Raw genomic sequence first — 15,000 nt, 5'->3', positions numbered from 1 at the left:
ATTTTTTTGGAGCAAACACTTTATAGCTATACACAGATGACCTGTAGAAATGTGCAGATCTATTTCAAAGCAACCAAACACAAGCCTGGTTTCAATAGTACTGATTTTCTTATGAAATGTAGTGAATATAATTAAAGAGAATGAAAAGTATAGATATATATAAAAAATTGAAAGTACAGTAACAACTACATATACTTCATTACTTTCCACCTCTGTGTGTATTTGTGTGTGGGATGCATGTGTATGCGTGTGTGTGTGTCTGGGTCAGTACACATTCTGTCCTCTAACAACAAGGCTGAGGTGATGAGTTGTAAAGTGAGTGAGCAGCTGATGATGGGTTATATTTAGAGTTCGCCTGTCTGCTCCAGCATACTGTACATGCTGGAAGAGCTCAGGGGCTTACTTGCACACTATACTTTCATTTAGAGGCAAAATTACTAAATTGTTCCCAGAAATGAGTATGAAACTACAGCCCCTGCTATTTATGGCACCTTTAAGAATCTCTGTTGGCCAAAGGCCCTGTAAAACAAGCCCAGTTCAGAGTCAGACAGAGCCGTACCAAGATGAGGAACAGGATGAACTGGGGGATATTTTGAGCTTTCTGATACAGGATCTTCATTCTAGTTCTGCACGATTAAAATGAGCTTATATGGATCATAAGGCTCTTTCTTTCTTGAATGCCCTACTGACCAGTCTGAGTGGATGAAGGAACTCACCATCGGAGAGCTTTTCTGCTTCTGATGAGGCTGGATGAAGTTTTGGTACAGCTGCATCCCAAACTGCACACAAGACAACGGCACCACGTTAGACGCGCCACGTAGAATTGGGACTGGGTGGTGCAGAACAGCTGGCGATTGTGGAACGTTATACAGACAGCCTCTACTTTAAGTAGAGTCCTCTACGCACCAATGGCTCTGTGCCTTGTGCTTAGTCGGGAAGGTGTTAAAAATATAGAAAAACCTCACGATGAGGGCAAAGCAGAGAAGACGAGAGAGGAAAGAAGCAGGGGGTGTAGATGGAGAGAGAGTGAGAGAGAAATGGAGAGAAAGCTTTCACCTTGAAGAGGCGCATGGCTGTGATCCAGCACGTCCTGGTCTGCTCGTCATCAGCACACAGCAGTTTGAGGTCCCGTGCCGAGCTAGACTTACTCGGCTGCACACAAAGTGACATGCAGAAAAAAACACCTGACCAAGCTGCGAGAGTGTGTTCACCTCACACCAGCGTCTCCTCATCGTCACGCTAAAATCGGAATTGTCCGAGAGAGTCTGAGGCCATGCCTGTACTATATAAAAGGCTTAACAGCAACATATAAGAGATGAATAAAAGAAACCGCAATACATTGTTGACGTGAAAAATCTTTAGTGCGATTAAAGGTAAAACGAATGGTTTTGTATCTGGGCAGATGTGTTGCGAAATGGGTAGAAGAAAACTGGTTTGGTTTTCCACCCTCACAAGGCTGCATTTGCAGAAAAGGCTGCGATTCAGCCTGAGAACATGAACCACACTGTAACACAATTAAGGTATACAGCTGCAACACTTGCAGACAGGGCAGAACTGCACCGCGCCTTCAACACAAAAGCCGGGCTAGATCACATGGACAGAGAATAAAGCAAAAAAACCCAGCCAAAGTCAACGGAAAAAAGCTCAGAAGAATCGGCACGACGTACCTCTTTATTTGCAACTAGATATTTTGTGCCCTGATAAATATACAGTGCCAAAGTCTTAGGCTGCCCATAAAAAATGTATTTATTTATCAAACCCTTATCATAACTCAACTCATCACCCATCATCCCTTATCACCTGACTCGTACCTGTTTAGCTGAAACAAAAAGATCTTAAATGTTTATAAAAGGTTTTTAAACACATGAATCTCATAAAATAAGCTCAGTATAATGTTTTATCAGCTACATAACCTGACAAAGATCAGTCTAAGCTTCTAAACATCTCTGCAAAAATCATGGGAGACAAGAAGTCACATCCAATGTTTGATTAAAGATTTCCACCACCCCCATTAAACAGTAAAGCCTAGATAAATGCAACACTTAATTATGGTTATTATATCCTAAATGTAATTTAGGTGGGTGTGTGGTAGTGGAAGAGGCATAAAAACCTTCACACAGAATCCGTAGTCGGTTGGAGCTCCGTGTGTCTTCCTGGCGGATAACAAAGTGTAGACATCGCTGTCACAGAACTCTGCAGCAAACTGCAGGTGCCTGGGCTCCTTACAAAGAGAGAGAAAGAAGACGAGGAAGGGAGGAAACCAAGAAAGAAAGGAATAGGGAAATGGAGAGAGAGGGGAAGAGGAGGGGAGGTATTGGACATCAGGTGTGAGTTTAGCGTGATTAGTTAAAAAAAAAAGAAAAGAAAAAGAAGCAAGTAAATAACATAGTTGACAAAATAAAAGAATAGAGAAAACACCATATGAACACTTTCTTATTCCAAACACCAATTTTGTGTTGCTCTTTCTGGGTGTGGGTGGAGGTGTCCTGCATTCTTCCGCCTCTGGCCCTGACTTCCAGTGCTAAGCCTCCTGTAGCAGGAGGATGAGTGTAAATGTGAGCTACGCCCAGCATCCAGCGCACTGTCAGGACACGTGCTAAACAAACGAAGGGTGTACTGCGTTATGGTGAGGCCTAACAGAAGTGAATTGTCAGCATAAGCAAGTGTGTGTGTGTGTGTGTGTGGCGTGACAGAAGTGAGTGGCGAGGTCCCGGCTTAAGGCGAAGGCCTCCCAACGCAGCTCTGACCGCACAGCTGAGGCTGTTATGCTTCGCCATTGTTATTCTAAGACCTCTAGCTCACATGGCAGGAGCAGGATTTAAAGTGTACCAGGACATTAAGGCGTGTAAGGCTTTGGCTTAGATTGCAGCACTGGGACTGAGCCGACCAGCCCCGCTTAAAATTGCGCGGATTTAGTTTGATAGTCCATCTAAGCTTCACTTAAAAGACTTAAGGTTCAGTGTTCGGTGAAATGTTCTCAAGGACTTCACAACGTATGATTAAAATCAAAGGCAATACTGGCACAATGTAATAGACTTACGGCAATCTCTTCTTTCAAATGGGGCTGCTCTCTCAATTACAAGCATGGTGTAATATGTACAATTGGAGAACCAAATACACATCACAATGCCAACAGCTTTATCTTAACAACAGTGAAAGAGAGCCAAGTGAAAAGGAAAAAAAAAAAAAACAAGCGGGAGAAAGTACTGAAAGTCTTTCCCAAGCAAAGCAGCACAAAGCAAGCCGTTGTCTCATTCCTGTGTGCTACACTATTCTAATTTCCTCGCTGCCAACAGATGCCGACCCGCGGACAGACAGAGTGACTGACTTTACATGCAGAACAGCAGGCCCTGCCTACCCCAGTACAGGCAAAGACTGACTAGTGCTAATATTTTATCCGAGGCAAAGGATTCGTGGCCCAAAACACGCCAAGTCAGACATGGAGATGAGGAGCAGACTTGGAGCAGGCCTTTGCTCCCGGGCGGTATTAGCGAGATGAGCGCGAGCTCCTCTTACGCGCCGAACAACAAGTCTTTGTTGTGAAAAATGAAAAAGGAGAGCGCGATAGGATAAGGAGAAGGAGGCAGCACTGGTTGGCACGACACCCAGCAGGTATAAGCTTCACCTGTGGTGAGCGGAGAGGGTTCAGAGGTTGGCACGCTCCCCAGCCCCACGCTGGAGGAAAATCCGGCTTGACCGGTTTTGGCCCAGCTGAGGCCCATAATGCCAGGCTGTTCACCCGAGCCGTCACATCCAACGATGGGGCCGCGGGAGATTAGCGGCTGTATGAGGGCACCGGGGAGCATGTCGGGGAGGGTTTATCAAAAACGAGCTCTGCCTGCCTCTTACATCTGTCCTGGGCCGGATAAGCTTGTGGGGGTGATCTCCAAAGAAATCTAATCGGCGAGATCAAGTGGTGTGGTGCATGACTGGTGTTGCTTGCTGAAGATATTATAAACCCTGGGTGAAAAGAGCTGAACAGGTTCACTCTAGCTAAATACCAGCTAAAGCCTGAGAAGTGTTTAAAAAATGATAAAGGGTAAGAGAGGGAGAGGTAGCAGGGCATGCTAAGGATTACTGAGCAACATGCAAATTACCTTCGATGTGCCCTTATTGGAAAAGTACAGTCCAGACCTTCTTAACACAAAGTAGAACTTCTTCCAGGACTTCCTGCCCTGCTCTTTCGAGTGGAGGAAGCCATGAATCTCCGGACACGTGCTGGAGTTCAGAAATGTCTGAGTGTAGGCAGACAAGAAAAACTCCCGTCAGAAAGACTACAAACGTCTTTGGTGTCGTTACATCGATGTTGTTACATCTCAAAGGTCACAAATCATTACACGTAATAATGAGACGTCTAAAAGTGGATACCTGGATAAGCTGGGAGTGGTTCATGAGTCCATTGGCTTCACTTGATATAGACACCATATTCTCTGGGAAAAAGTCCTGGCGACATTGGGGAGAGCATTGTCAGCCAAGGCTGTCAAGTCTTCCTCTCAAAAAGTCAACCCCCCACCTCACCACTCCACCCTAACAAAAGTGCTCCTGGCCCTGTCAGAATGGAATGATCCTGACAGGTGGAGCAAAGCCAGGCACAATCAGCAGGAGTTCCACAGGCTCCATGTTCGTCTCTAAATTCAAGCCCTCCAGATCACTGCTAACAGCAGAAGTAAGTTAACTGAGTCCTAATTTGTTGATGCTGTGGAGCACAAGCCTTGAATTTATAACTGCTCCAGATTGCGATGTGTAATGTTAAGTGACAGATTTTACACAAGTTTTATTAATTACAGTTAAATGAGAATCTTCACGTACACTGTTGCCCCACTGCTACCAGCCAAATCAATTCTGCATATTCAAGGCAGCATGTACTAACTTTTCGCCAAGAAAACGCTGCACATGCACACAGAGATACACACGCAAACACACACCAGAGGTTTCTTGAAGAATTCATATTTGGCATAATTCTTCCTGAAATACAGGCGGCTGTCTGAGTCCATGCCCCAATTAGACTGCACCTCCAGGACTGACTCATGGTCTTCTATGGTTCTCTCTGAAAATAATACAAGGAAAGAGACATGAGCATTCAGGAACCAACGCAGGACAGGGGAGTGAGAGACACTTCCACATGGAGTCCCACATATACTACATCCCATCCACACACACACACACACACACTTCAGCCGAGTGAGTAGTGTAAGTTCTAAATCCCTGTGCTATATTTATAGCAAACCCTGCTGGAGCACCTTCTGTTTAGAGCACCTTCTGTTTTATTTTTAAAGTTTTCACTCACTCCAAGCATTGGCCTTTGCATCCCCTTGGCAATGTGGGCTTGACAAGTTAATTATTAATATATTTACAAAAACTTATGCTTCATTAATGAATAATCTCTAATAATAATACGCGTGAGGTACAGGGAGTCTGGGAAACTGGGAGAGCCGCCTGCATTACTTCACTTTATCATTAAAGATTATTCAGTTCCTTGAACCCCAAATGAATGTTTAATGAATGAACGGAAAGCAGCTATTTAGAGGAAGCCATCTGGAAGAGTGAGAATGATATTATTCAAGACTAATTAATTCCCATAACATATATGCAATCAGAGCTAGAGCAACTCATAGGCTTCCTTGTTGCTGGAGGAGTCAATGGCTGGTCTGTGCTCTGTACAGGGGGTTTCCACTTGCTGTTCATCTTTGGCCAGTTCAGAGGCCTTTTCTTTGGCCAGTGACACTTGAAGAGTCGAAGATCTGGATTTCATCACTTTGAGTAGACCTGCGTCCACAGAGGGGAGCAACCCCACCCCCACAGCGCTGTGCATTTGCTGGGTGTGAACCTCATGGCTCATAGCCGTGCCAGAGACAGCTCTTTGGGCTGAAGGGAGGGGTGAATCCATCCGTCAGGTGGCTTCCGGTCTAGGAGCTGCGTTTAGGCCGAGGTGGTGAAGAACACCAGAAGCGCTTGAGCTGTGATGAGATCATACCAGGCTGAGCACACATGAACCCAGAGTTCTGCTCAGCTACTCGCAGGGCCTAATTTCTGCTTCACTGCAAACTCTTCTGAGCTCAAACCATCAAAAAATCCAGCCTGACCACACGGAAGCTATATTTACTGTAAACTCTAATTACATAAGGCTTAACTTAAATGAATCATGCACAGTTTTCTACCAAACCATATTGTAAACTCTGATTAAAAAAACAAACATTAATGAGTAAGACACTATAGATTATAGCTGTCTGAACACTATGTTAAGACATATAATCAACAACATCAGAGGAATTTATTTTCGATGTGCAGCGCGTCTTTATCCTCAACACTTCATCTAGGCAGTAACTAGCGTTGTAGGCCACTAAAAGACACATCAGGTAAACCTTGCAGCACGGGGCCTAATAGCTGCCAGTGTGGTTCACTGGGCTTATTGTGAATGCTCCACTGTTCTTACCTCTAATCACCTAGCCACTGATGCATGAGCTGATTACCTTCCCTTTCACATGGACCATTTCAAGCTTCTGGAGTTTCCAACTAATTCACGGTTTATTACATTGGTAGAATAAGGTTGTTCGTACCGGACACTAACTTTCATGGTTGTGCCTGTGCTAAGTAATTTACTGCAAGAGTGAGTTTTCTTTCATAGATATGTGAGGGATTTTGATTATTATGGGCTTTTGTTCAGATGGAGGCTGATTTTATTGCACTGGGAGGAAACAGGATAGCACTAAACTATAAGCCATACATTCCTAATGTGGGATTTCCACAATTTTATGAACATTCCACAAGTTAGTGAATATTTAAGATTTTTAAGATTTAAGATATTTAAGATTTAAGATTTTTCAGGCATGCTGAGATGAAAATGTAGTTTTGCAAGGAGTCTTATCTTTTAGGCAAATCACTTACTAATCAAAGCCCATGACAAAAAGAATCATGTACCAGATATGCAAAAAAGAAAAAAAAAAAAAAAAAAGAAAAAAAAAAGATTTTGTTCAAACATACTGACCATACCTTTAAAATCAGGCTCCCTCAAAAGCCTGGTTATAATAACTAGGTTCACTGCAGTAGGGCTGTCTACTGTAGAAATAACAGATATTTATACTGCAGTGCAAATTACATTACAAATTCTATTTGTGGCAGCAGGCCTGGAAGTCAGTAAGAAACTGTTTTCATACACACTCAGGAAATATATTCTGCTTTTCTGATAACATTCAGTCAGGCATGTGTTCACGAAGCAAGCTGACTTAGGATCAGTTTTCATTTAGATGAATGAACAGCGGGGACGATCTGGGAACAGTATCCTTACTCCTTTATGCACTGGGAAGAAAGATTCTGAAGAGGAGGGCTATGTATCATGAGGCAGCAGAAGTGCCTAACTGGGGGATATCTACATATCAGAGAAAATACATACAGAGAGAAAGAGGCTAGTGAGAGAGAGAGGGAGAGAGAGAAAAGGAGAGAGAAAAGGGGGCAGGAGGGAACAGACGGTCGAATTATGTAACGATGGGAAGATTTCTGCTGAGGAATATTCCTGTGTGGGGTGCGGGAGTCACTGCGAGTGGAGTTAACCCTTTATTGCCTGCTGGAGACTCACACTGATGGGAGTTATGCAATAACTGAAGTTTGGAAGAAAGGCCAGGCTCGAAACTTTTCTACTGCTAATGTATTTTCTACTCGCCAGTACCATTCTCTGTGATGTCCTTTTGCATATGAGCATCAGAAGGGCTTGTACTGTCTCATGTCTTCTCTGTTTGCTGCACTTAATTTATTCGCAAGCTTTCCTCTGCAACAGCTACTGTGCCTAATTTGGCCACAACGCCTCATTACTCATTTTCGACACCCTGGCCAAGGCCCTTTGCTGGATACCATCATCTGTGCTTCTTTCCTCTTGCTCATAGTGTCTCCTCTCCTTGGCTTTCCTTCAGTTTGGCACCCCCCTCTTTTCTGGGATACTAAGAGATCCTCCAACTCCGTGGAATTCCTTGGTGACCTACAAGACACGGTCTTATTTCAAGGCTCTCTTATCCGTATCATGATTGTCTTCTCCGCCGCGGTCAACGATCCCCGCTCCATCTCTTCCGAGCCACTCCGAAGGTGTCGTCCTCGTTGGAGTTCGGGGCTGCTTCTCCATTTCTGGCTTTCTCTACCTCACATCGTCAGGTGCCATCTCTCTGGATGACCGTGTGGAACATCAGTTCCTCCTCTCATGCCTCCTTCCTCAGACCGAAAGAAGATCTCAAATGGCATTACTGTTTACCAGGACACTGTGTGAGCTCTGGGGACCTGCAGCTTAGCCACTGTCCCATTTATTGCTTTGGGTGGAGTTTTGATATGGGTCCATCACACTGGTGTCAGAAGTGAATTCAATCATTTCACTGTCACTGGCATTTTTTACAGCTCACATTTGTTTTGTTTTTTTATTAGGAATATTTGGTTTGCCATCAACGTTTGGATTATATACTGCATCTCTGTTATGTGTTTTGTTCTACATTTTAGGCAAGCAACATTATAGATATAGCAATTAGCTACAGTCTCACTAGGCTTTTCTAACTAGCAAGCTAGTTGCAGCTGCGGTGTATCTAAGTGATATTTTCTTATACTGTAATTGAATCCAAGTCATTCATCCCACCAGGAATTTACTAAATACCCACCTCGGTACTCTATAGCAGTGTCTGGTTTGCCTCAACCTGGATTTACTCTCATGGTCTTTGCATCTGCTGATACCATAGCCCTGTGAAAGTTGGAACCTGTTGCTGGCATTTTTACAGCACAATTACACAGGAACATTCCACTAACCCAGCAGCCATGCACAAAAGTTCTAAGGAACTTTGAATCCCGTCAAGAACTCAGGGATCACTCTGCCTAACTTTTTGAGCTTTGCATCTTAAGCCTGTTTATATAAAGATACAAATATGAGACATCAGAAAAGCTGTTTAGCAGCTGACATCATCATCGTTTGGAGTTTTCCATTGGTTCAGCCTTCGATCGCAAAGCTTGCTCCCCTTCAAACCACTATAGATTCTCTGAATATGTGGGCTATAATTGTAATGCAAACTTAAGTTTTAAAGAAAGGCCATGGCTTAAACACATCTCTTCTAACCAATATATACTCTGTATGCATTACAGTTCTCTATAATGAGTTTCCAGACCTCCCCATGTTCTTTAGAAATCCTTCACTCTTAGATCTTCAGCCTTCTTGTGCAAAAGCAGATGGTGCCCAGAACTGTACCGTTAGGTTCCCTGAGATTTTTCAGTCCAATACAGCTATGCATTCCTCAAACTATAGTCAGTTTATCTGAAGGCATGGACCACATTTGCAAACAGTACATTAAACCCTTGGTGTCTGCTGCAGATTCTCAATGCACTGACCTCATTAGGCTTGCTACCAGCTCAAACTTATTGACCTCATTAGGCTTGCTACCACATCACACTCATTTAATCCTTTCTAGCTGGCCACATGCATTCAAGACTATATGCCATTTTTCCAGGCATGTTTCCTCCCAGTGCAACCTTTCAATATCAGACAAATATTCAGTCTTGTTATGTTAGTAGATGTGAGACTAGCAGCTTTTAATGTCTTTGACTGTCAGAGATGCACCGATTATGTTCTGGCAGAGATGCTCCTCAGAGATTCTGAAGGGTGATCTGAATGTCGCATGAAATGAAATATTTCACAGTGAATGGGGCAGCATCTCAGTAGAGATCTATGTCATACAGGACGCAAGACCCAAGAACTCAGCTTGAGTGCCGAGAGCAGTTCCAGTGGCATGCGGTAAGAACAGTTCTCCGACATAAAGAATGGCGGAATCCTGCCGTGCTCATCTGGCTTCACTAGTACAGAAAGAATCTGATACTGCAGTCTGAGAGCTCACAGATAAAGACAAGCACCTTGCTACACTGTTTATGGCTCAAAGCATGCTAGATGTCTGCACTGCTTTACAGTGAGGCATAATTCAGTCTATAGGACTCTAAGACACAAGTAGAACAGCCACTGCCAGCATTTTGTCCAAAGCAACAAAGCCAACCCTTACATTTCTGCAATATAGGTGTAGGCACAATATTAAGGGACTGCCCTCCAAATAAGAATTTGTTTTGTTATATTAAACTTCTTGTTATACTAAAATCATAAACAAGAGATGAAAGTGCATAAACATCAGAACAAAGACAAAAAAACAAAAACAAAAACAAATTGACGCGCCTTCAAATAAGGATAAAAAAAGTCATACAGTGACGGAGCATGTACTCACCGATCCCCAGGTGAGTGAGGTGCTCAAACAGCGTCCAGCTGTGGTCATCAATGCAGTGGTTCTTCAGCACAAACAGCTGGCAGATATCCCGAGCCGTGATGTCACTGGGCACCTCCACGGCTCGGCTGCTGTTGTCCTCGCTGTACACTCTGATCACCTGCCGCACGGACACCCATTGGTCAGACAGCGAAAAAAGTTCCCACGCAGACATAGCCGGAGTCACCTGGCAAAAGCCGAGACATTTTCCACGCGAAACGGCGCTGGCAGGCGCGGACGCGCGTGCCCTTCGTGCGAGAGCGGAGGACCTCTGCCTTGACGGAGCTCGTTTGACTCTACACTCAGCGCCCCATTCATTTAGGACGACGGTGAGGAGCTGAGTGCCAGGCCAATGGACTGGGAGGAAATCGTGAATGTTCCCTTTCACAGGCTACACGTATACGAGGCGCGCACCCTCCGAAAGCAGCGGCGGCAGGAGTGTGGCGTGTTATCGCCAAATCTGAGTCCGTTCGGTCCAGTCTAAGTTTAGAACAGCTATCAAAGAGTTCTCAAATTATCCCTTGCAGAAAGAGAACACTGTTTCATCCTCTCCTATGGGGCACAAACCAGTTCACACACACACAAATATACGAATACACACACACACACGGGCAATCAATGTCCACACGCACACAGAAACAAAAGAGGAAATCTGTATTTTAGCATGACTTACCCCTGTGTAAGGCGGCAGGCAGGGCTGTGATTTGGGGCTAGCTCTGCAATTTAGGTAAAGCTGAGTACACAGCATTGTAGGAGCAGGATTTTATGTGGTACATAGAAATGTACATCAGCTGAGGGAGCAGCAGCTCTCTCTCTCCCTCTCTCTCTCTCTCTCTCTCTCTCCCTCCCTCTCTCTCTCTCTCTCCCTCCCTCTCTCTCTCTCTCTCTCTCTCTCTCTCTCTCTCTCTCTCTCTCTCTCTCTCTCGCCAAAATGAGGTAATTAAGGAGGGCAGACTCAGAGCTCCGGCACTTCCTGCCTCCCCTTCTGCATGTCACCAGCACTCTGCCCAATCAACTGCCATCCCTCACCCACTGCAAGCTGTGGGGGTAAACCCCATCTCCCCCGCCCTCCCTTCTCGGGGCGGGCACAGCGAAAGGAGGAGGGGAAAGGACTAGAAAATGTCACAGGGCTTTGCCTCACCTGCCTTTCCCTGGGCCGTGACCGAGCCGCGTCCCGCGTCTCATGCTCAGCATGGGGGTTGTAGCGGTCCCAAAGGTGCTGCTTGAATGTAATTCTAGGTCAGGGCAACTCGGTCTCCAGTTGCAAAAGGTGGCCAGGGATGGCGGGGAGAGACGGAGCGGGGTCGAAGGAGGGGGGGAGAAGAAAAAAAAAAAAGGGGGGATAGGGAAAGAGAGAGAAAAAAGCAGCCAGGAAGAGGGACAGAAAGGGAAAGGCAGCGAGACTGAGCCATGGCGTAAAGAGTGGAGAGAGGGCTCAGAATGGGCCATTTATTATTCATGCCTTTAGCAAAGTCAGCCTAGAGTGTGCTAGCGTGCAGACAAGAAGGTGAAAGCTCTGTGTTTGACGAACACATACCGTGGCCACTCATGCTTGTAACAAAAACACAGTTGCATGTTGAGGCTTGGAGGCTCTTAGACTGCATAAAACAGAACTAATTGAACAAGTTTCAAACACTTTATTTCACGAATAGTCGGGGACTAGACTTGGCTTGAATTTTTCAGGATTTTTTTTAAACAATAACTAAGCTTTTTCATGCAATCTTCTCAGTTTACTAGATCTCGAGTGGCATGACCTGCTACTCATCTTCCTCCGCGAGAGTATAGCAAGGTCTCCAGTAGGACAAGGGTTAGCACCATTCTCAGCCAATCATAGCCTGCTGTGGTGACATCACCTCTAAATGAAGTAAGCAATCTACTCTTTAATCAGTAAGTGGGATTTACAAGCCGGAACAATGATGCAATGGGGGGTTGGGTTTGGGGGGGGGGTGCACTAATGGATCTCCTCATCTAACACAAAAGTGCAAGATCTGGCTCAATGAACTCTTTTTCAGAGGACATGGTAGGATGCACTCAATGTAAACGAATCAGTGGGGAGTGTTTGGATTCCTCAGGCTGCAGCTCTCCAGAAGTCTACCCGAGACCCAAACCAACAGCAGCCTTCACTTCGTGCGCCACATGAGGAGGTGGGACGGCGATAAGGAAGTTCTCCCTTCCGTGGCAGTGCGGTACGGCCCGGCACAGCTGCAATCACAGCGCAAGAGTACATAGATGGCGTGAAGATGTGCACGATGCCACCGGAGTGCCGAACCTGCAGATCACTGACCGGATAGTGACCATCGTGCCTAGCCACCCTACTCCTTTCCCTAGTGTGACAACATTACAAGATATTACAGTTGGGAAACTGTTAATGATATCACATATCAGTGTAAATACCGCAGTAAAGAAAGTGCCGATTTTTTGACTGAAGCTGAAAAAAGGCCTGCTGCTGTGTTAGGTAACTCCACTGCGCACTTCTGTGGGTTTGTGTGTGTCTGTAAGTGTTTGTGTACTTACATACTGTGTTTATGTGTGTGTGTGGTGTGTGCGTGTGTGGTGTGTTTCTCCCTGACTGTAACACACACATCTGTGGTAACAGCTCACTCTCCTTGAATGGTGCCGAGATTGCACTTTATGGGCCATGTCCTTGTTTGGTATCCCTCGGTAAATTTCTCTCTCAGTTCTGTGGAGAGACAGAGAGTCCATCCACAAACAGCCCAACCATGACTATATCTTACACAATGATAACATCTTGCACTTATTAACATGGTAGCTTAATAAAATTACCTTGGAGTTTTTCACAGATTTGTGTGTATGTGCATATGCACGTACATGCATGTGTTTGTATGCGAGTATGACAGAGAGAGATAAAAGCACAGTGCAGATAAAACATCTGCAACGGTAGCGTCAGCTGTGCTGAGTGCTATCACTGAACACAAAGAACTGCATTCAGCAACCTCCGCTGTTCACCCACACACGCGCGCACACACACACACACACACACACACACACACACACACACACACACACACACACACACACACACACACACACACACACACACACACACACACACACACACACACACAGAGCTTTCTCCATGACTTCAGTACATTCTAAAACCTAAGAGGATAGAGGAATCTACAAGTCAAGCATTAAAAATGTGTGAGTTTAATCGGTGTTTGGTTTTCTGTGCGCCAAGATAAGCTCTGGATCAAGGCATGCTGGGAACAGTGAAACACTGTGGGACTGTCTCCCTCAGCCTCACTCAGTTAAACAAGGAAATAAGATTAGCACTAACCTGATTACACCCATGACAGCTTTGTGCACCAACTGTCGCTATACAACATAACAGAGGATGGGCATTGATTGAATTTTTCAGTTCCAGTTCTGAACTGGCTCCCACAAAGAATTTGTTTTAACAAAATATATATGCATATATTTATGAAGGAGTGATTGCACAAGGGGTCTTCCATTCCTAGGAGAACAGCTGAATCAAAGAGCTCTTAAGTCTGAATTTGTTCAGAAAAATGAGCATGGCACTTTTCTGCCAGCCACTAGTTGTGCATTATTTAATGTCATGTAATGTCATCTAAATTTTGGAACTGATGCATTAGTGCCTCAGATATCCATGCTAATCCCTAGAACAGAATGTGGTTAGCTGTGTTTATCTGAATGCATTATAGATGAGGCCTGTTGCTTTCAAAGCGAGGGGCTCTTCGACTGCACTGAGAGAAAACTGAGAGGACAGAACCTGGTCTCGGTGTGAATTCTCCTGTGTGTTCTGAAGTGCCCACAGTCATTGTGCCTCTCTTTGTATTGTCAACATATTGAAACAACGTTTTAGAGGAAACATCAATTTTGATTTGTTTCAATCTTCATGATTCACCCAGAAATAAATTTTGATCGACAATTTAGTTATGTTTGGCCTGCTATGTTGAAGTAGGTGGAGCAGGCTGATATATAATGGAGCTCTAGAAGTATCGTTATTAAACCTTGTGCTGTCTGTATTGCCCTATTTAACCCTACCGTGGACTGCTGTGTGTGCATAGCAAAATTATCAATGCCAAATTAACAGCAGCTGTGCTTTCCAGCTCTGATAACCTTTCCTCGGGCTGTGGAGGTGGTTAATGCTCCACAGCTCGAGGAAGGGACTGCATGGAACAGTTCACTAATGCCTCTGGCCTTCGCCTGTCGCAACCTCTCACCTCACAGCTGCAACTCTATCTGAGAATCACACACGATCGGCCTTGCCATGGCCCATGCTTGTCCGATGCTCCCTCCATTTTTCCTCTCTCTTCTCCCATCCCTAGTTCAGCAGCATGGATGTCAGACTCCTGCGCACCTTCGACATGCCTTCACCCTTCCTGCAGTTCACATGTGCCCATCTCAAATCTTGCTTTTATTATTATGTTGCTGTCAGACTATGTCACATTCTGTAGCCCTTCATGGATCTCCTTTTGGAGATTTTGAGTGACAAGGGATGAATTCTCGGCTTGTTTGATCTGCAAACAGACTGGATTAATTTATGTTTCTTTTTTCTTTTGTAGTTCAACGTGCCGTTCTGGTTAAACCACCTCCAGTAACACCCTCCAGCGTTCCATGTGACCTTTGCAAACTCTCACTCCAAGCTTACACTGGCAGCTTCGAGAACGATTTCAGGCATGTTTTCCCTTTTAACCTGCCTTAGTGCTGAGTGGGGGAGTTCAGCATACCTCAGTTCAGCCTGTCTCATGGATTA

The 15,000-nt window shown here is 44.9% G+C and overlaps 1 protein-coding gene across 4 annotated transcripts in view; it reads right to left on the bottom strand.

Annotated features, from left to right (window-relative positions):
* Positions 1-15,000, bottom strand: part of grb14 (growth factor receptor-bound protein 14) — a 34,711-nt gene that overhangs the window by 6,190 nt on the left and 13,521 nt on the right. For 3 of the 4 annotated variants that reach the window (XR_014123441.1, XM_081713572.1, XM_035523540.2), the window contains 7 exons: positions 10,227-10,383; positions 4,926-5,047; positions 4,369-4,443; positions 4,098-4,235; positions 2,111-2,221; positions 1,057-1,152; positions 717-779 (listed from right to left, as the gene is read on the bottom strand). Coding sequence is in view for 3 of the 4 variants with exons in the window: in XM_081713572.1 (XP_081569698.1) it covers positions 717-779; positions 1,057-1,152; positions 2,111-2,221; positions 4,098-4,235; positions 4,369-4,443; positions 4,926-5,047; positions 10,227-10,383 (762 nt within the window). In the remaining variant the exon portion in view is untranslated. Of the gene's footprint in view, positions 1-716; positions 780-1,056; positions 1,153-2,110; positions 2,222-4,097; positions 4,236-4,368; positions 4,444-4,925; positions 5,048-10,226; positions 10,384-10,935; positions 11,089-15,000 lie in introns of those variants that run through there. The other variant, XM_081713573.1, reaches the window with a different exon arrangement.

The sequence above is a fragment of the Electrophorus electricus genome, chromosome 4 (genome assembly GCF_041902795.1).
Source record: "Electrophorus electricus isolate QZ-2024a chromosome 4, ASM4190279v1, whole genome shotgun sequence".
Taxonomy (NCBI): domain Eukaryota; kingdom Metazoa; phylum Chordata; class Actinopteri; order Gymnotiformes; family Gymnotidae; genus Electrophorus; species Electrophorus electricus.
The sequence above is the reverse complement of the archived record's forward strand: the minus strand, read 5'-3'. Positions and strand labels throughout refer to the sequence as shown.